This window comes from Phycomyces blakesleeanus, assembly GCF_001638985.1.
Source record: "Phycomyces blakesleeanus NRRL 1555(-) unplaced genomic scaffold PHYBLscaffold_27, whole genome shotgun sequence".
NCBI lineage: Eukaryota > Fungi > Mucoromycota > Mucoromycetes > Mucorales > Phycomycetaceae > Phycomyces > Phycomyces blakesleeanus.
The window spans coordinates 90,407-104,852 of NW_017265160.1; the positions used below are offsets into that span (position 1 = coordinate 90,407).

Here is a 14,446-nt window from a genome sequence, read left to right on the forward strand (position 1 = left end):
AATTGAAGAAGGAAAGTTGAATCAGGCTATAATTTTCTTGAGATAATAGAGAGGGTATCGAGTTGTGATAATCTCAAGATGGCTAAAAAATAATTATTTGTAAAACCCAATCAAAAATAGATAAAAACTCAAAGACAGTTGTGAGGATTTAGAAGTTGAAAACATTATACTAAAAAATTTAGAGGAAATAGACCTTAATAAACTTGGCTTTCCGAGGCCTATTCTATTAAGTAGGTGTACAGAAGAAACTCCTAGTTATCATATACTTTGTTTTGAAGTGAAAAAAATATGCTAAATTTCTACTAGAAATCTAGTGAGCATTTGAAGTTAAAAACCAGGAAATCCCTAACCTTTAGCTTCAAATGCTCATTAAATGTCCCCCCCCTCACCATGAAATTTGCGAAACGAATATTAAAATTTAATTCGCTGCATAAAATACAAATTTGCAAACGTTTGCAATTCAGGCTCGAAGACACCTTCTCTATTTAGTAGTATATAATATAAATGCTATTGTCCTTTGTTAATCTTGACTCCTCAAGCACGTTTGATATGCCAATGGCACAAGAGTCTACCAACACCTCTCTCAAAAACCTCATTTATTGCTGACATTCTGGTTGGGCTACAATTAATCATAGCTTGGTTCATATTTATACTGAAACTTTCTTTCCCCTATGATATCAACTATTTTAAGATTAGGGTAATCTCATGGTGATCTGTAATCAAGAAACAAACCAGAAGAATTTTCTTTATTATATAGTTTCAGATGATGACGACTATTGTGAAGTTATGACAATGTTTGGGTTCTCCAGGTGTGTTGTTGAATGCTTTACAAGTGTTATGTATATAATCGCCACGCCGTTCGTTCATATTCTCCAAGTGCTAACACATATAGTTGGTTCCATGAGCAAATGTGTAAATCATGCTAAAAATCAGAAGTTCATTTACTTCTTTCTGCCAGTCAGATGCCGAGGCAAGAGAAACTAAAGAGGCTATTGTTATGTATCCTTAATAGCATGATATTTCAACTTTAATTTGGTTCTTGGGTTCAGACCTTAATACATTCTTGAGAGCCCTATCACATGGGAGCTAACTACATCTTTTATACTTCAATAGTTAATAAGAAGAGATCCAAAGAATAAATAAATAAATATAATCTATTAATTTATTCAATCCATAAAAAGTAATGTTACTAAAGAAATTGTAATAATCATAGTATCTTTGTCGATTCTTATTTAATTTAAGCAACCTTTCTTCATTGATTCTTAGTATGGCTTATAATCAGAGTGTTGTTGCCAGTAAAATTGGGACAATAATATTATCGGTCAAAGAGTATTTGTAGATATTTCTAGAGCTTGATTTTAGCTAAGCAAGCAACATGTATCAGTACTGTTTTTACTAACCTTTCAAAAATCCCAAGGTGGTTCTATATCTTTTCGAGAGCACTATAGTATCTTATTGTACACACTAATTAGTGTATATCATTACTTTTCTTTCGCTTGAATTTTAAAGAGGTGGATAGATCTTCCTCGTTAATTTTTGGAAATTATGCAGGGTATTACCTCCCCTCGTTTATTGCTAATTATTCCTTCCTTTTTCAAAAGCACATCATATTGTCAATACATAGCATAAACTGAATATCTAGAGTTAAAAGAGATTGTCATGATTAATATATTCCTTCCTATTATCTTGGCAGGTTATATTCTTTTGAATCAGATATATACAGTCAAAGCTCGATTTAGTAATACTTTTGGGAGAAGCCAAATTGTATTACTATTACTAAATCAAATGGATTTTTTCTTACTCCGCATATGTTTTTTAGCAATATTGCAGATTTGCTCTATGTGACTGCGAATAAAAGTGCTGAAAAAAATATTACTAAATCGCGATTATTACTAAATCAAATATTACTAAATCGAGCTTTGACTGTATATATCACTTTATTTTATTTAGTGAGTCTTTAGACGGTTTTGTTTCTCTGGTTCAAAAATAGAAGTCATCTTTCCTTGATTTATAATAATTGTGAATCCAAGAGCTACAATACCTCTTTTATACGCACAAGTGTATCTCGATGTATCAAGATCTTGTTCATTAATTACTTGAGCTATACTGAACTCTGCCTATTTAAAACCCTCTCCAAAAAAAAAACAGACTACACATAATAGTAATAATAAAAAGCCCTTGGATTTTATTTTTATTTTTATTTTATATACTTATATACACAAGGCTATAGTCAATACTTTGTAGGTGTGAAGACTGTGGCTGCAAAATCGGTGTTTTTTGTTCAATACACTACTCCAAGCTAATGTCTTAATAATGATTTCCTTTTCGTTTTTTTCTAACGAAAAGAGATTATTGTTTTCTTGAAGTGGTTGGCGTGGCCTTTTCATTGGCACCGCTCCGTTCCAAAGGTGATCCAGGTTTGTCGGTTTCTTTATCCATCTTTTTAATTTCTTTTTTGGGATCGACTGTACTGTCAAAGGCAGTGTCGGTATTCTTTATTTCTTCGGTAGTACCAGAGGTTGATGGTTGCTCTCCAGAGTCCTTTACAAAGTGGCGTTTGATGCATTGAGTAGCACTGGAAGAACAGACTCCTGGTGAGGATATAGCCATTCTGGCGACTTGCTTGGAAACAATACTTCTGGGGATGATTGAAGTTGGGTTCATATTTTCGATTTTATTATGTTTATTGTTTTATTGGCTTATTAAATAAAAGATAGAGCAAGAAAAGAAAGAAGAAATACCCCTTTGCTTTATATAAGAGTCAAAGGTCATAGCGTCTATAAGATAAGATGCTCTGATATCATCGTGTGGTGGATGTTACGTCACATTAATAGCCCGCCTCGTCTCTTTTTATTATATTACATTATATTTTATTTATATTGATAGACAAAAGTAATATTGGTGTTTCCTTTGAGATTCGCTTCCAGATAAACTTTTTTCTTTTTTATTATTCGAGATTATGACAGCCAACGTTAGTCATTCGGATAAAGATAGAATGGCCGAGATAGATCGGTGTCTGGGAATGATCGGTCCTTCTTCTTCAGATGAATCCAAATTTGTAGGCATGCTTGTCCTGCCACGTCTACTTCAACAAGATAATGTTGAACAGATTCAACATGTATTTGACGAAATGAATTTCAAATTTATTGAACGCCTTTTAAGAACACGTAAGCAAGAAAGAAAGAAAAGAAAAGAAAAGAAACAAAAAACCCCTTCTTCCCTTCTCATTACATCACGTCCTCCTTTTACATAAAATTAAATAAAATTACCATTACCATTACCATTACCATTACAATTACAATTACAATTGTTTATATATAAATGTATATATATATATGGAAATATTGTATACATACTTTTTTATTGTTATTTGGGTGATCAAGAATAGCCAAGAATGAAAATGCAGAGATTCCGGAATCAGTCCTGCGAGAAATTGCAGTGAATATCTTGGCTTGTTTTGCTCGCTATGAGACAATGGCCACCAGTCAACCAATGGTAGACAAGATTCCTGGCTTGTCAATCATACTGACACCAAAGTAAATGAAATAAAAAACAAGCAATTGTGTAAAGAAAAGAAAATGAAGTTTATTTTGTAATTTTATTAAAATATAAATCTATATACAAAATGTCAATCTTCTAGTGATTCGTCGGATTTAACCCAAGAAATCCTACACATATTATTATGTGTGGCTGTGAATAAGGAAGGCCTGGTAAAGATGCTGGATCCTGATGTGCTCAAGAATATCCTTGAGGTTTTTGTGGAAACTGAAAAAGGTATTGAAATAAACATATAAACCCCGCACTTGATTGCCACCATACTATCAACAAGAGAAGGATGAAATGGTTGGTTAACTTGATCTACCTTAAACTAAATCATTTACTACAGAGGAGGAGCGTAAGCTGTGTGTTGATTTGATCAAGGCAATCTACGGCCGAACATGTCACCGATTACACGAGGCCAAGGTTCCAAGTCTGATGTCTAGCCTGCGTTACTCTCTAAAGACCTTATTTGGTATTCTGGCATCCGTGTTTAACCAGGACCAAGCCAAGCTTAAGTTCTATTGTCTTGATATCTTGGCCAATGTTCTGCCCGATCTCCCGGATGAGGTAGTGCAGGCACACAAGAAAGAAGTCGAGCCTGAAGCCACTTGGTTAGTCAATATCCGACGAGGTCTGCGCCAGATTGTGACCAACAAAGTTGGTATGTTACATCGATGTGGCGTAGTTGAGTGTACAAACACAGATACACAGATACACTCACACGGATAAAGAGGAGAAAAGAGAGAGAAAGAGGAAGAAAGAGTCTTGACAAATATATCCATTTGTGATACTAACATTTGTGTACTCGCAGGTGATGAACTGCGGGACCAGGCTACGTTGGTTACAGCATGTCTTGTGCGTTACTATGGCTCACAATGGCTATTCAGTCCCTTACTGCGTACAAAACAGGCTCGTAGATTAAAAGATCAAGATGGTGACAAAAAGGCAGCAGAGGAATACTACGCAGAGGCCAATTTTCCTGCTCTATTGATTCATATTGTGTCAGTTGAGGCACGCGTGATGGTGGACCAGATAAACGACATTCGACAGGCCGCACATAATCAAACAACACCTCGACAGGTAGAAGCAGATAAACGGCACAAGGTCGTGTTGCCCTTGCTGTTCGAGATCCTTGAGGGTGCGATCGAGTATCTGTCAGAGAGCTTTGACGAAAATGAAGAGAGTCAAATGGATCCAGACATGTTACTCAAGCTTCGTACCACACTGTCGGACACAATGGATGTTGTCATGGAATTATTACAGTTTATACAAAACACAACCCTGCCTGAAGAGTCAGAAGATGACCCAGTTGCGCAGGCGTGTATGAGAATCGTAGCTCTCTGGCTGGCTGAAGAAGGTTATGAGATGCCTGAGGGTGGAGATAATTAGAGTAGTATATATTCAAAAGAAAGCAATCAATCAATTAATATCAATATATAAACAAATCATGACAATTTACACACAAATTGAAACAAGATAAACTAGACGAGGCTAGACTAAACTAAACCTACAAAAAAAACACACACACACATCATACTGTAGTGTAATATATAATAAAAAATTACTAATAAAAATAACCACAAAAGGAATCTGCATCAGACAACAAGCATATACTGGTATGTGTGTTGGTGTATCTGTGTATGTCAGAGTTGAGAATGATAATAACAAGTATGATGGCATCATGTACGTGCACCTACTTTGACCAAAAATAGAATATTTATCAAGACTATAGGCGCTGTAGAATCGTGGGATGAGCTTTTTCAACTGTCAATAACACTTGAAAAATCAGCTGTAATAGGATAAAATACGTCAATTGTAGAATCTAAAACAATAACGAATATAAATGTATATTTACACATATAGCCTTGTTTGGTATAGAGACCAGACTTTATACACAAACCGCAATGATGTAGGGACCAAAGAATATCTGTACCAGCTGCCAGACCTGGAGGTCTTGTGAAATTTGATAACAAAGATATGCGAACGAATCAAACCAATAGCTTTATACAGACATAGATACAGATACGAATATTAAAATATTTTTCATGTGCTTCATTTTTATTATGAGAAAAATAAAGAAGATATTATGAGAGTGTGTACAAGTTTGATAATGGAGTAGAGGGAGGGTTTTGTGCATGTGTGAGTGTGCAGGATTTTTTTTTTAGATGAAATAAATAATTAAGATAGTAAATACAAATACAAATATACACATATATATATATATAAAATAGATAGATAGATAGATAGATATTAATGAACTATATGTTTAATAGTTCTTCTTGATGTTTTCGATTATGGTGTGTCCGTCGTCAGAAAGGTCTTCTTCTTCTGGAATTGTCTCCATAGCCGTTGCCCATGAATTGTGCCGCCTGATATACTTGGGCTGAAGCAGGCTCGGTAATGGGATGGTCTTTGAATATAGTGGAGAGTGCATGTAAGGTGTGAACTCTGACTGCCTGTGAGGATAGGTCTCCGTGCTGAATACGTGAATGTGGATATTCTGTGCCATTTTGTATTTTGTACTTTGTATTCTGTACTTTTGTGTGTATTAAAGGTAAAGAAAGAATGATTTTTCTAAAGAACTCCTCAATCCACCTTTATATATACTTTTTTTTTTCTTAAAAAATTGAAATAAAAGTTATAATTAAGGTTTTATAATATATATATATATATATATATATATATATATATATAATATGCTATATAATAAAAAAAAATAATCTCGCAGTAAAACATATACAGTTTTATGTCTATATTTATACATGTATAGAATCCAGTCGATTGTTCTTGTGACAAATATATATAAATATATTGTCTATTTTTAAAAAAAAGATAAAAATAAAATCCTTAAAAAAAACACTTCTTTATAAAATACAAAATAATACATGTGTAATGTTTTTTTTTTATTGACGTTGGGTATTCATATTTCTAATATTATCTATTCTATCTAACAATTCTTTAACACAACGAGTCATATCATTTATCTCAGACACATCAATGTCAGAAATCGTTCGCATGTGTTCGAGATCGAGTCTTTGATGATGAAGTAAGGTCTGTAATAGACGTATCAACATCATTTTGAGCACCTACAGCATCTTCTCTACTGTCTTCTTCGTCAACAATCACAACTTCTTCTTCTTCTTTAGCTAACACTGCTGGTCTTTGCATTGCCAAGTGATTGGCATCTTTTTGAATTGTATATAAGACGTTAATCTTACGGTATCTTTTGAGAAGAAATGCATGCTTGCAAGGCACTTGTCGAGAGATGTATCTGGGACACGAACAGCATTCGATTAAATCATTTACAACAGTGATAGACTATCATGTTGTATTATTTGTAAAAGACTTGATTTGCCACTTGCCACCAGAGTTACCCATACTAGTACTAATCACATTTAATGGACTGATGATCATAGAAGGGAGTATGTCATCTTCTATCTTGGATGCAACAAATTCATTTCTTGCAAGTTCGTTTTTCTACCGGTCCCATCTTTCCATTGTTTAAGTGAATACAATCCACTTCTTGTTCGTAGAAATACTCTACATCGTTCGTAAGGTCAAACACAAGGCGATCCAGTCTTCTGATTCTAGCACGGCCAAAGTAGATGGTCTTGAGCTGGTTATGCCATGACTCGATGTAGTTATTCGTCAAATATCTTCTATGTGAGTCATCGACATAAGGGCGCCCCCATCTTTTAAGCAATACTTCGCTTCCATTCCATCGTGTTTCGAAGTATCTCAAGAAGTGTAACTGGTCGGGTATATCGCGTTTGAAGTCAAGGATTCTCGTCAAAAATACTTCTTCGTTCGACTCCATCAAGATATACTTCAGCTTGTTCTTTAACTCCTGCTTGTATGCTGCCAGCTGGGCTGATGTAAATGACGCATCAAGCCTTACTTTGTTGTCGAGGTTTGTTTGCCAAGCACGAAGAATATGGAATTCACAATAGTGAATTGCAACGTGAGGAAATGCAGATGTAATCGCATTAACTTCGGGAATACTACAGTCAATGGTGATATTCAAAGGACGGAAGTAGCTTCTCTCACAAAGATGCATAGGCCATTGGCTGATCGGCCTGACTGTCTGGTCATTTGTAACCATGTAAGCAACAGGAAACCCTTTTCCAGTTACGTTGTGTTGAGTCACTAAAGAGTACATGACCTCTCCACTTCTTGCTGATATGCCATGAGTAGCGTCAAGGCAGAATGATGTGGCTATTCTCGTAACTCTCACTTGGACAGGCGATTGAAAGCCAAAGGCGAAAAGATTGCTTTCAATGTTGTTAACACGAAGGTCTCCGGTAAAAATGCAATAACTTCTTTCTGGCAATTTCTCATTCATCCAGATAGCAATAGATGCCTTCTCATCAGAGTTGAACATATACAACAAATTTGTCATCTATTTTATTTCATTTTACCAAAACTGTTAAATACGAACTTCCTTTCATCTTTTTTTAACACACCTTCTTCATTCTATTGTATATCTCTTCGTAGTTTGGCTTTCTAACACCAACACCCCAGCTGTCAATCTGTCGAAGGACAGATATTCTTGTGCTTCTACAGCTGCTTCACTTCTCAGTTGATCTTCAATCAATTTAATAGCTTCAAAAGGCAAGGGCAAAGTTCTAATCTCTGATCTGTCTCCAGGAACATGATTGTTATGGTCCCTTGTCATACAGAACGTAACAATAGTAGGAGACTTTTTGAACTGCTTTATTTTCAAAGCTCCATTACATCCGCATGCCTTTGATTCTTTTTGTGCAGGGCGTGAATCTCGCTCTGGTATATATATGCCCGCACGATGGCACTGACGCGTTTCTCCAAAAATATATTCTTTTAAAACAAGACGTCTTTTTTTATTCCATTTCGTTGAACAAAGTATTGATTCGGTCAAGACAACGTCTCCATTCACTAGCTTTTACAGGTACGACTACTTTAAAAGGAAGCATCTTAATCACCTCAAAAGACGAGTTGACTAAAACATTTTGAATGTTTGAAATATCGTAAATAATTGGGTTGGACATGTTGAGATTGGTGTTTAATTTGTATTCGAAATAAAGAGAAGGAGAAGAGAAGGAAAAGAGAAGGAGAAGAGAAGGAAAAGAGAAGGAATAAAAAAAAATTCCCAATAGAAAATTAACTTTTCATAAAGCCACTTGCAAAGCCTCCGACAGAAAAAAGCCTCAAAAGGTCAATTTCAAATTTGAACCGGCAGAAAATAAGGCGGTGCCTTTTTTACATACAGTGCTAATTTTACCCAGACCGCTGTGGATGGTCTAAATTATCTCTTTTAAATGCGGCTTTTTTATTTTACGTAATTATTTTAGTTACACATACCACTGTGGATGCTCTAACAACAGTATAACACGGAAATATATGAAAAAACATATATCTATAACAACTGGTTATAGCTCTTAAAATATCAAACTGAACAGCTAATAATTAGCTAATCAAAAGCATTATTTGCTATAACATGATGTTATAGCAAAAAAAATAAGATTGACCAATTGAAGTTCTGAAAAATGACCAAGTGACGGTCAGAAAAGTGACCAATTGACGGCGGAAATACAGTATATATATTTATCTCCATGGAAACACACATACAATATATAAAAGATGTGCATATTGTTTATTATTGACAAAAGTATTATTAATATTATTATTATGAATATCTGTTAATTTGGGACACTTTGAAAAGATGGCACAGCTAATCTTGTTTTACAAGACACAATACAAAGACAACCCTCGACCAAGATTAGTAATTTGAGATTCTTGAATTTTCTTTTAATAGTAGACGTGCAATATTTATATATATAAATTCTGTTTTACATTTAAAAATAACAGGCATTATTAATAAACAGTATGAATGGGATACTATATACCTGAAACTTGTGAATATATAACATTACTCACTGATATGTATTCGCAATTCTACTATAGGTATATATCTTCCTTCTCCAATGAGATGTTCTTTTGAATTCTTTTTCTTTTATTGTTTCATCATAAATTTCAACTATATGACTTTTCTGTTTTAGGTAACACATTACGTGTGAGCTAGTTACATGATTGAGCACTGGCCTCATCAACAGAATATATTTTCAATACAAATATTCATTGCCTTTCTCAGTCACGGCTACATCTGCTCCAATCTGCTTACAAGAATTACCTTGGACAGTCGATATGCATATAAATCTATGATAGCAAAGGTCAGTGTGTAAGACACTTTCCAATCAAGTCCTCTACTTCTTTCAAAAATATTACGTGTTTCTAATTAGTCTACTCTAACTTAAAGAGTTATAAGCTTTGTTTATCTAGGTTCTCTCTCTCTTGTTTCATATTTTTTGCTGTAAGAAAGACACACCCCATTTTTTAAGCAAACGGATTACTTCTCTGGTAGTGAGACACATTTGTTTCAAAGAAAAAAGGACTTACATTGCATTTATTATTACTAATAATAATATATATCCAAGTAATTTAAAAATTTCAGCAATATCAATACACAGCTTATAATCTTGTTCCAAGATCTTTCTTTGACGAGAATAAAAAAGATGGACGGTCTGAATATCCACAAGAGAAAGTATTATAATATTTTATCTGTAAAAACAAAAGTCCATGGATCTCATTGGAAATATATACAAATACTACTGTTATATGTGCTGTGAACTGTACTAATAATGTATGTGCACGTGGATTTTCGTTTAATGCCTCTAGATTCTCATTCATTTACTTTAATTATGGATTATATAACATCCTTTAACACAATAAAAATGAATAGGTTTTTATACCTTTTCCTTCTTTCTCAGATTTATATTATGTACTTCTTCCTCCCTCCCTTCAAGCCAACTACATTGTACCTCTTCTTCATAATCTTTTAAAATTATTTAGAGAAAAATTAGCATTGTTCCAAGAAGCATAAAATTATAACTCTATTGCTCTTTCGAATTTAGCTTTTCCTATCTGGAAAAAAGAAAAGAAGAAAAAAGAATAAATAATTCATCATCGTCAGGAGCCATGAGAATCGTAGAATGAATTCTACCAACCATTTCGAATAATTTGAATGTGTCAAGAATCACAGTTGGATGTGCCTTTGAGTAAAGCAGAACAATTGGTTCTGTTTCTAATACCATCTCTTTTGAAATTCCAAACACTTGCTACACCAAGAGATGAATCCCATTTTATTCTGGATTTGAAGCAAGAACATAATCCAATCTTAATGAAATAACGCATGTAGTCAAGACCGAGACATAAAAATGTTACAGTCACAGACAGTGGTTGCTTCAAACACCTGACAAGAAAGAAGAAGAAATCAGTTCACTAAGTGCTGGCACTCACGACTAATTCAATAAAGAATGAAAGCTTATGAGGAAAAACTGAGGATGAACTAAATTTTTCCATCAGAAAACATGCTTTCTATACGCTAGTTAAAATAATCATAATACTTTCCATTGAGGTAGATAAGAGATCTTTGTTTTGGAGGACAATTTTTAAAAATATGCTGGAGTACAGCAGAGGAGGGTAAGAGGATTCGCTCCACTACTACAATGATCTCCATAATAACGATCAGAAAAAAGGTATGTTTATAACATGAGTAAAGTGATGTAAAGAAAAAAGAATAAATGGGCAGCGAAGACAGTATGAATATATTGACAAACCCCCCCTCATAATCAACCTTGTTTAAAATTAGAGATGTGTGGAAAGAGCTATAGTATATACGTTGTAATCGAGTAAAGTACAGACTACACGATCAAACTCTAATTCTTACCCGTTAATGATTCTGACAGGTTGGTAACCTTAAGGACCATTACACACTAGGCACACATATACTTAGCACTTATACAAAGTAAAATAACAGTTCAAAAGCAAGGTTTTGGGTTACAAGGAAACTTGGATAGTAATAGAAAACAATACCTCTCTTTTAATACATAGCACTCGTGGCATCTAATTTTCCCACTTTGAAGATATTATTTATAAGAAAAAAACAAGTGTCTCAAAAGAAAAAATTTCCCTCAAAGTATTGATACACATCTTGGATCAAACATTTCCTTTCACAAAGAAAGCAACCCAAGGATATTTTTTAAAAGAAAAAAGAGCATTTGTGTCACATTGTAATAATCACCAGCCTTTGTAGCTAGTACAAATATATCAAGAGGAAAGCCAGTAAATCTATACCTAATTGCTTGTTGTCATATGTCACTTTCATAAAAGCAGAATACTATCTCATCAGACTGGATAATAGAGCCTAAAAATGTTCGGCTTCTATAAAGATAGTCCAATGCCAATTGCACTTGTTTTTCTTGAATAATTATTGGCTTACATATCATCTCACAAGAGTAGAAGTCAAATTCAAGTAAAAGTAGAAGAAGCATATAAATCGTATAAAATCTTTTGGAGTGCAATACATAGAGAGATCTTCATTCTATTTGTTGCATTTAAATAATCGCAGGCCTAACAGGCTAACAGATAATTTAGTACCTACACATTTTCATAGAAGGGCATTGGTTAATACATACATACATACATACATATATATATATATAAACTTATAGAATTCCAGTTTTCCCAAAGAAAATTAATTGGATCGATTTGGCATAGTTTTATAGATATAGATATATATATATAGTAATAAAGAATAAGCTATCATTTCTCCCGACATTATCTTGATGAAATAAATCAAGAAACATATTTAGGTTAAAAGAAGAGTATCCTCACTTGCCAATACATACCTTGATAACGGCTTCAAAACTTTATTGTATAGATCTAAGTCTATGATCAACAAATAACTATAAACATCTTTATCTGATCTCAAGAGTTTATATTTTAGAAAAAGAAAAGAAAAGCGCTTATATACTTTTGGCAACCTATTTGAAACATCAGCACAAATACATCAGTATTAATTCCATAAACTTTGAGAAAATATGAACGATTAACTATCGAGGTCTTTAGTACTTTAACCAAACGGATCATAATATTGACAAACACTTTATTGTGAACTAGAGCTTTCCTTTCCACTTTGTTCGTGCAATCTTGACCTTTGCAAAAAGCAAACTTGATCGCTCTTTTTTTGTATTACAGATTAAGTTCACGATCCGGCACTTGAATATGAGAAAGATGTACAACTAGCTCTTGATAGAATATCCTACTTGGAAATCATAAAAGTTATAATCTACAGCTTTAGAATATATACTGCTATATTATTCCAGTCCTTTAATTCGCTAACAATTCTGTCGCTGTTGCGGCTATGTAAGATGAGAAGACGGTATTGGCTACATAACAGAAGTACAAGGCCACAGAATCTCTTTTTATACGTTTTAAGCTCATCTTTAATAGGCCTTTAAACTTGCTGGTACCTGAGTACTACCTTTAAATTCCCCTTTTGGGTTCTTCTTTACTGACAGAAAGCTTCACTACTTTATTGTTCTTCTTCATGCACAAAGTTTGCTTCACAAAGGAGTACCACATGGAATAATTATATATAAACAATAAGCCACATAGATATCACACGCTAACATGTGGAATTATTCTATTGGACGATTAGTGTTTACGTCATATCTTGCGTATTCATTCACGCGTATAGAAAAATAGCTCTTCAGTGTGAGGGCAAGAAAACTCGTCTTTCTCATAAACACAACACAGAGAAATGTTCATGTAAGTAACAAAATCGTTAAAGAAAGTACATTTCACACATGTTATGCTAATTACGATGAATTTATTAATGTAATTTGTAGTAATGTTACTTTGACATTTACCTAAATGCATTTTCCCAAGAAGTGAATGTAAGTAATCACAAAATAAAATAAAAAATACCCTTATTTCATTGAAACTCTTACTAACATTGCGTAGTTAATAGTAACGAAAAAGTCTGACCCGAAAGGGTCAGCCTTGACATCAGCTTGTCAAGAAAGCCTCTAGTGACGTCGTTGCGGTGAAAACCAAAGCGGCCAACCAAACCACACCCAGTTAATGGCTCTGGGAACGGCTAACAAGAAACACCGGTCTACTCTGGTCTCCTCTATTCTGACATCTGGTACAACGTGGTCAATCCGTCATAGAGAGGTGTAGCATAGGTGGGAGCCACCGGGCGCCAATGAAATACCACCACTCTCTATGACAAGCCAAACGGACTGAGGGCGAGCCCCCTATACTCTCCTCCCCGTTGATGTCAGATGTTGAGGTTCAAAGACGATCAGATAGACTGGTTTTTTATGGGCTGACAGCCGAACGTTCTAGCGACGCAGTTGACCTATAATAAAACCAACTCAACCCGTGCGATAGGCATCCATGTGTCTTGGGTATGACTGATTTAACAAGTTGGGACGCCTATTTAGCCCAAGTAGAAGAGTCAGTATAGAGTTTGGTCCGACTGTCATGATGTACTAGTCTACTTCTTGCTAGCTGGTACCCGATATTGTAACAGCAAATAGAGTTTTTTTTCGCAAGATAAATTACTTTATTCAAGCCTCCACTCTCTTGTGATCGGTGTTCTGATCCTGTTTTCGCGAAGATGTGCTTGTTCAATGAGTTTTTGACTGAACGCCTTTAAGTCATCACTCTGTGCTGGAAACAATGTTACTCGTTCTCCGTACAGCTTTGTACTTGACACCATATATTGTTTTTCGCTTATTACTGTCTAGGCAGTCGTAAGCAAAGACACCCTGATAATGCCAATTCTAGAACGGTAAAATCTCGTTCATCCCAAACGAAAAAGGCGGGGTCTCCAAACTTTATACGGTCTTTGTTGCCTAAAAAAGTGAAGTTCGCCCTTGTCTTTCGATTTCTTCCCCCCGTCTCGGTCTATAGTTAACTTTTTAGTTGGCTTGACAGGTGTTTTTCCAACCTTGGTTGGAAGAGCGTGAGTTCGAATCTCACAGAGACGTATTACTAGCAGCAAGCTAGTTACAACTTCGTA

At 34.6% G+C, this 14,446-nt stretch overlaps 5 protein-coding genes across 5 annotated transcripts; 2 read left to right on the plus strand and 3 right to left on the minus strand.

Moving 5' to 3' along the window:
- Positions 1 to 2,158: 2,158 nt before the first annotated feature.
- Positions 2,159 to 2,688, minus strand: PHYBLDRAFT_79069 (hypothetical protein). Its single transcript, XM_018443421.1, has one exon. The coding sequence runs from the start codon at positions 2,662 to 2,664 to the stop codon at positions 2,350 to 2,352; it is 315 nt and encodes a 104-aa protein (XP_018285854.1). The 5' UTR covers positions 2,665 to 2,688; the 3' UTR covers positions 2,159 to 2,349.
- A 271-nt stretch (positions 2,689 to 2,959) lies between these two features.
- PHYBLDRAFT_79070 (hypothetical protein) lies at positions 2,960 to 5,139 on the plus strand (the record flags this gene model as incomplete). The annotated part of the gene is made up of 5 exons (XM_018443422.1): positions 2,960 to 3,167; positions 3,389 to 3,536; positions 3,641 to 3,774; positions 3,887 to 4,201; positions 4,352 to 5,139. The coding sequence occupies 5 exons, from the start codon at positions 2,960 to 2,962 to the stop codon at positions 4,927 to 4,929; spliced, it is 1,383 nt and encodes a 460-aa protein (XP_018285855.1). The 3' UTR covers positions 4,930 to 5,139.
- Positions 5,140 to 6,540: 1,401 nt separating this feature from the next.
- Positions 6,541 to 8,564, minus strand: PHYBLDRAFT_68188 (hypothetical protein; the record flags this gene model as incomplete). The annotated part of the gene is made up of 4 exons (XM_018441904.1): positions 6,541 to 6,858; positions 7,022 to 7,939; positions 8,057 to 8,373; positions 8,453 to 8,564. 4 exons carry the CDS (start codon positions 8,562 to 8,564, stop codon positions 6,541 to 6,543), a joined length of 1,665 nt encoding a protein of 554 aa, XP_018285856.1.
- Positions 8,565 to 9,258: 694 nt separating this feature from the next.
- On the minus strand, positions 9,259 to 11,342 carry PHYBLDRAFT_173733 (hypothetical protein; the record flags this gene model as incomplete). Its single annotated transcript, XM_018437095.1, has 7 exons — positions 9,259 to 9,321; positions 9,707 to 9,785; positions 9,973 to 10,097; positions 10,326 to 10,408; positions 10,577 to 10,691; positions 10,873 to 10,874; positions 11,303 to 11,342. 7 exons carry the CDS (start codon positions 11,340 to 11,342, stop codon positions 9,259 to 9,261), a joined length of 507 nt encoding a protein of 168 aa, XP_018285857.1.
- A 2,158-nt stretch (positions 11,343 to 13,500) lies between these two features.
- PHYBLDRAFT_150906 (hypothetical protein) lies at positions 13,501 to 13,786 on the plus strand (the record flags this gene model as incomplete). The annotated part of the gene is made up of 2 exons (XM_018432571.1): positions 13,501 to 13,564; positions 13,653 to 13,786. 2 exons carry the CDS (start codon positions 13,501 to 13,503, stop codon positions 13,784 to 13,786), a joined length of 198 nt encoding a protein of 65 aa, XP_018285858.1.
- Positions 13,787 to 14,446: the final 660 nt, after the last annotated feature.

Excerpts from the sequence above, each read along its gene's own strand:
- PHYBLDRAFT_79069 (XM_018443421.1), bottom strand. The coding sequence starts at position 2,664 with ATGAACCCAACTTCAATCATCCCCAGAAGTATTGTTTCCAAGCAAGTC.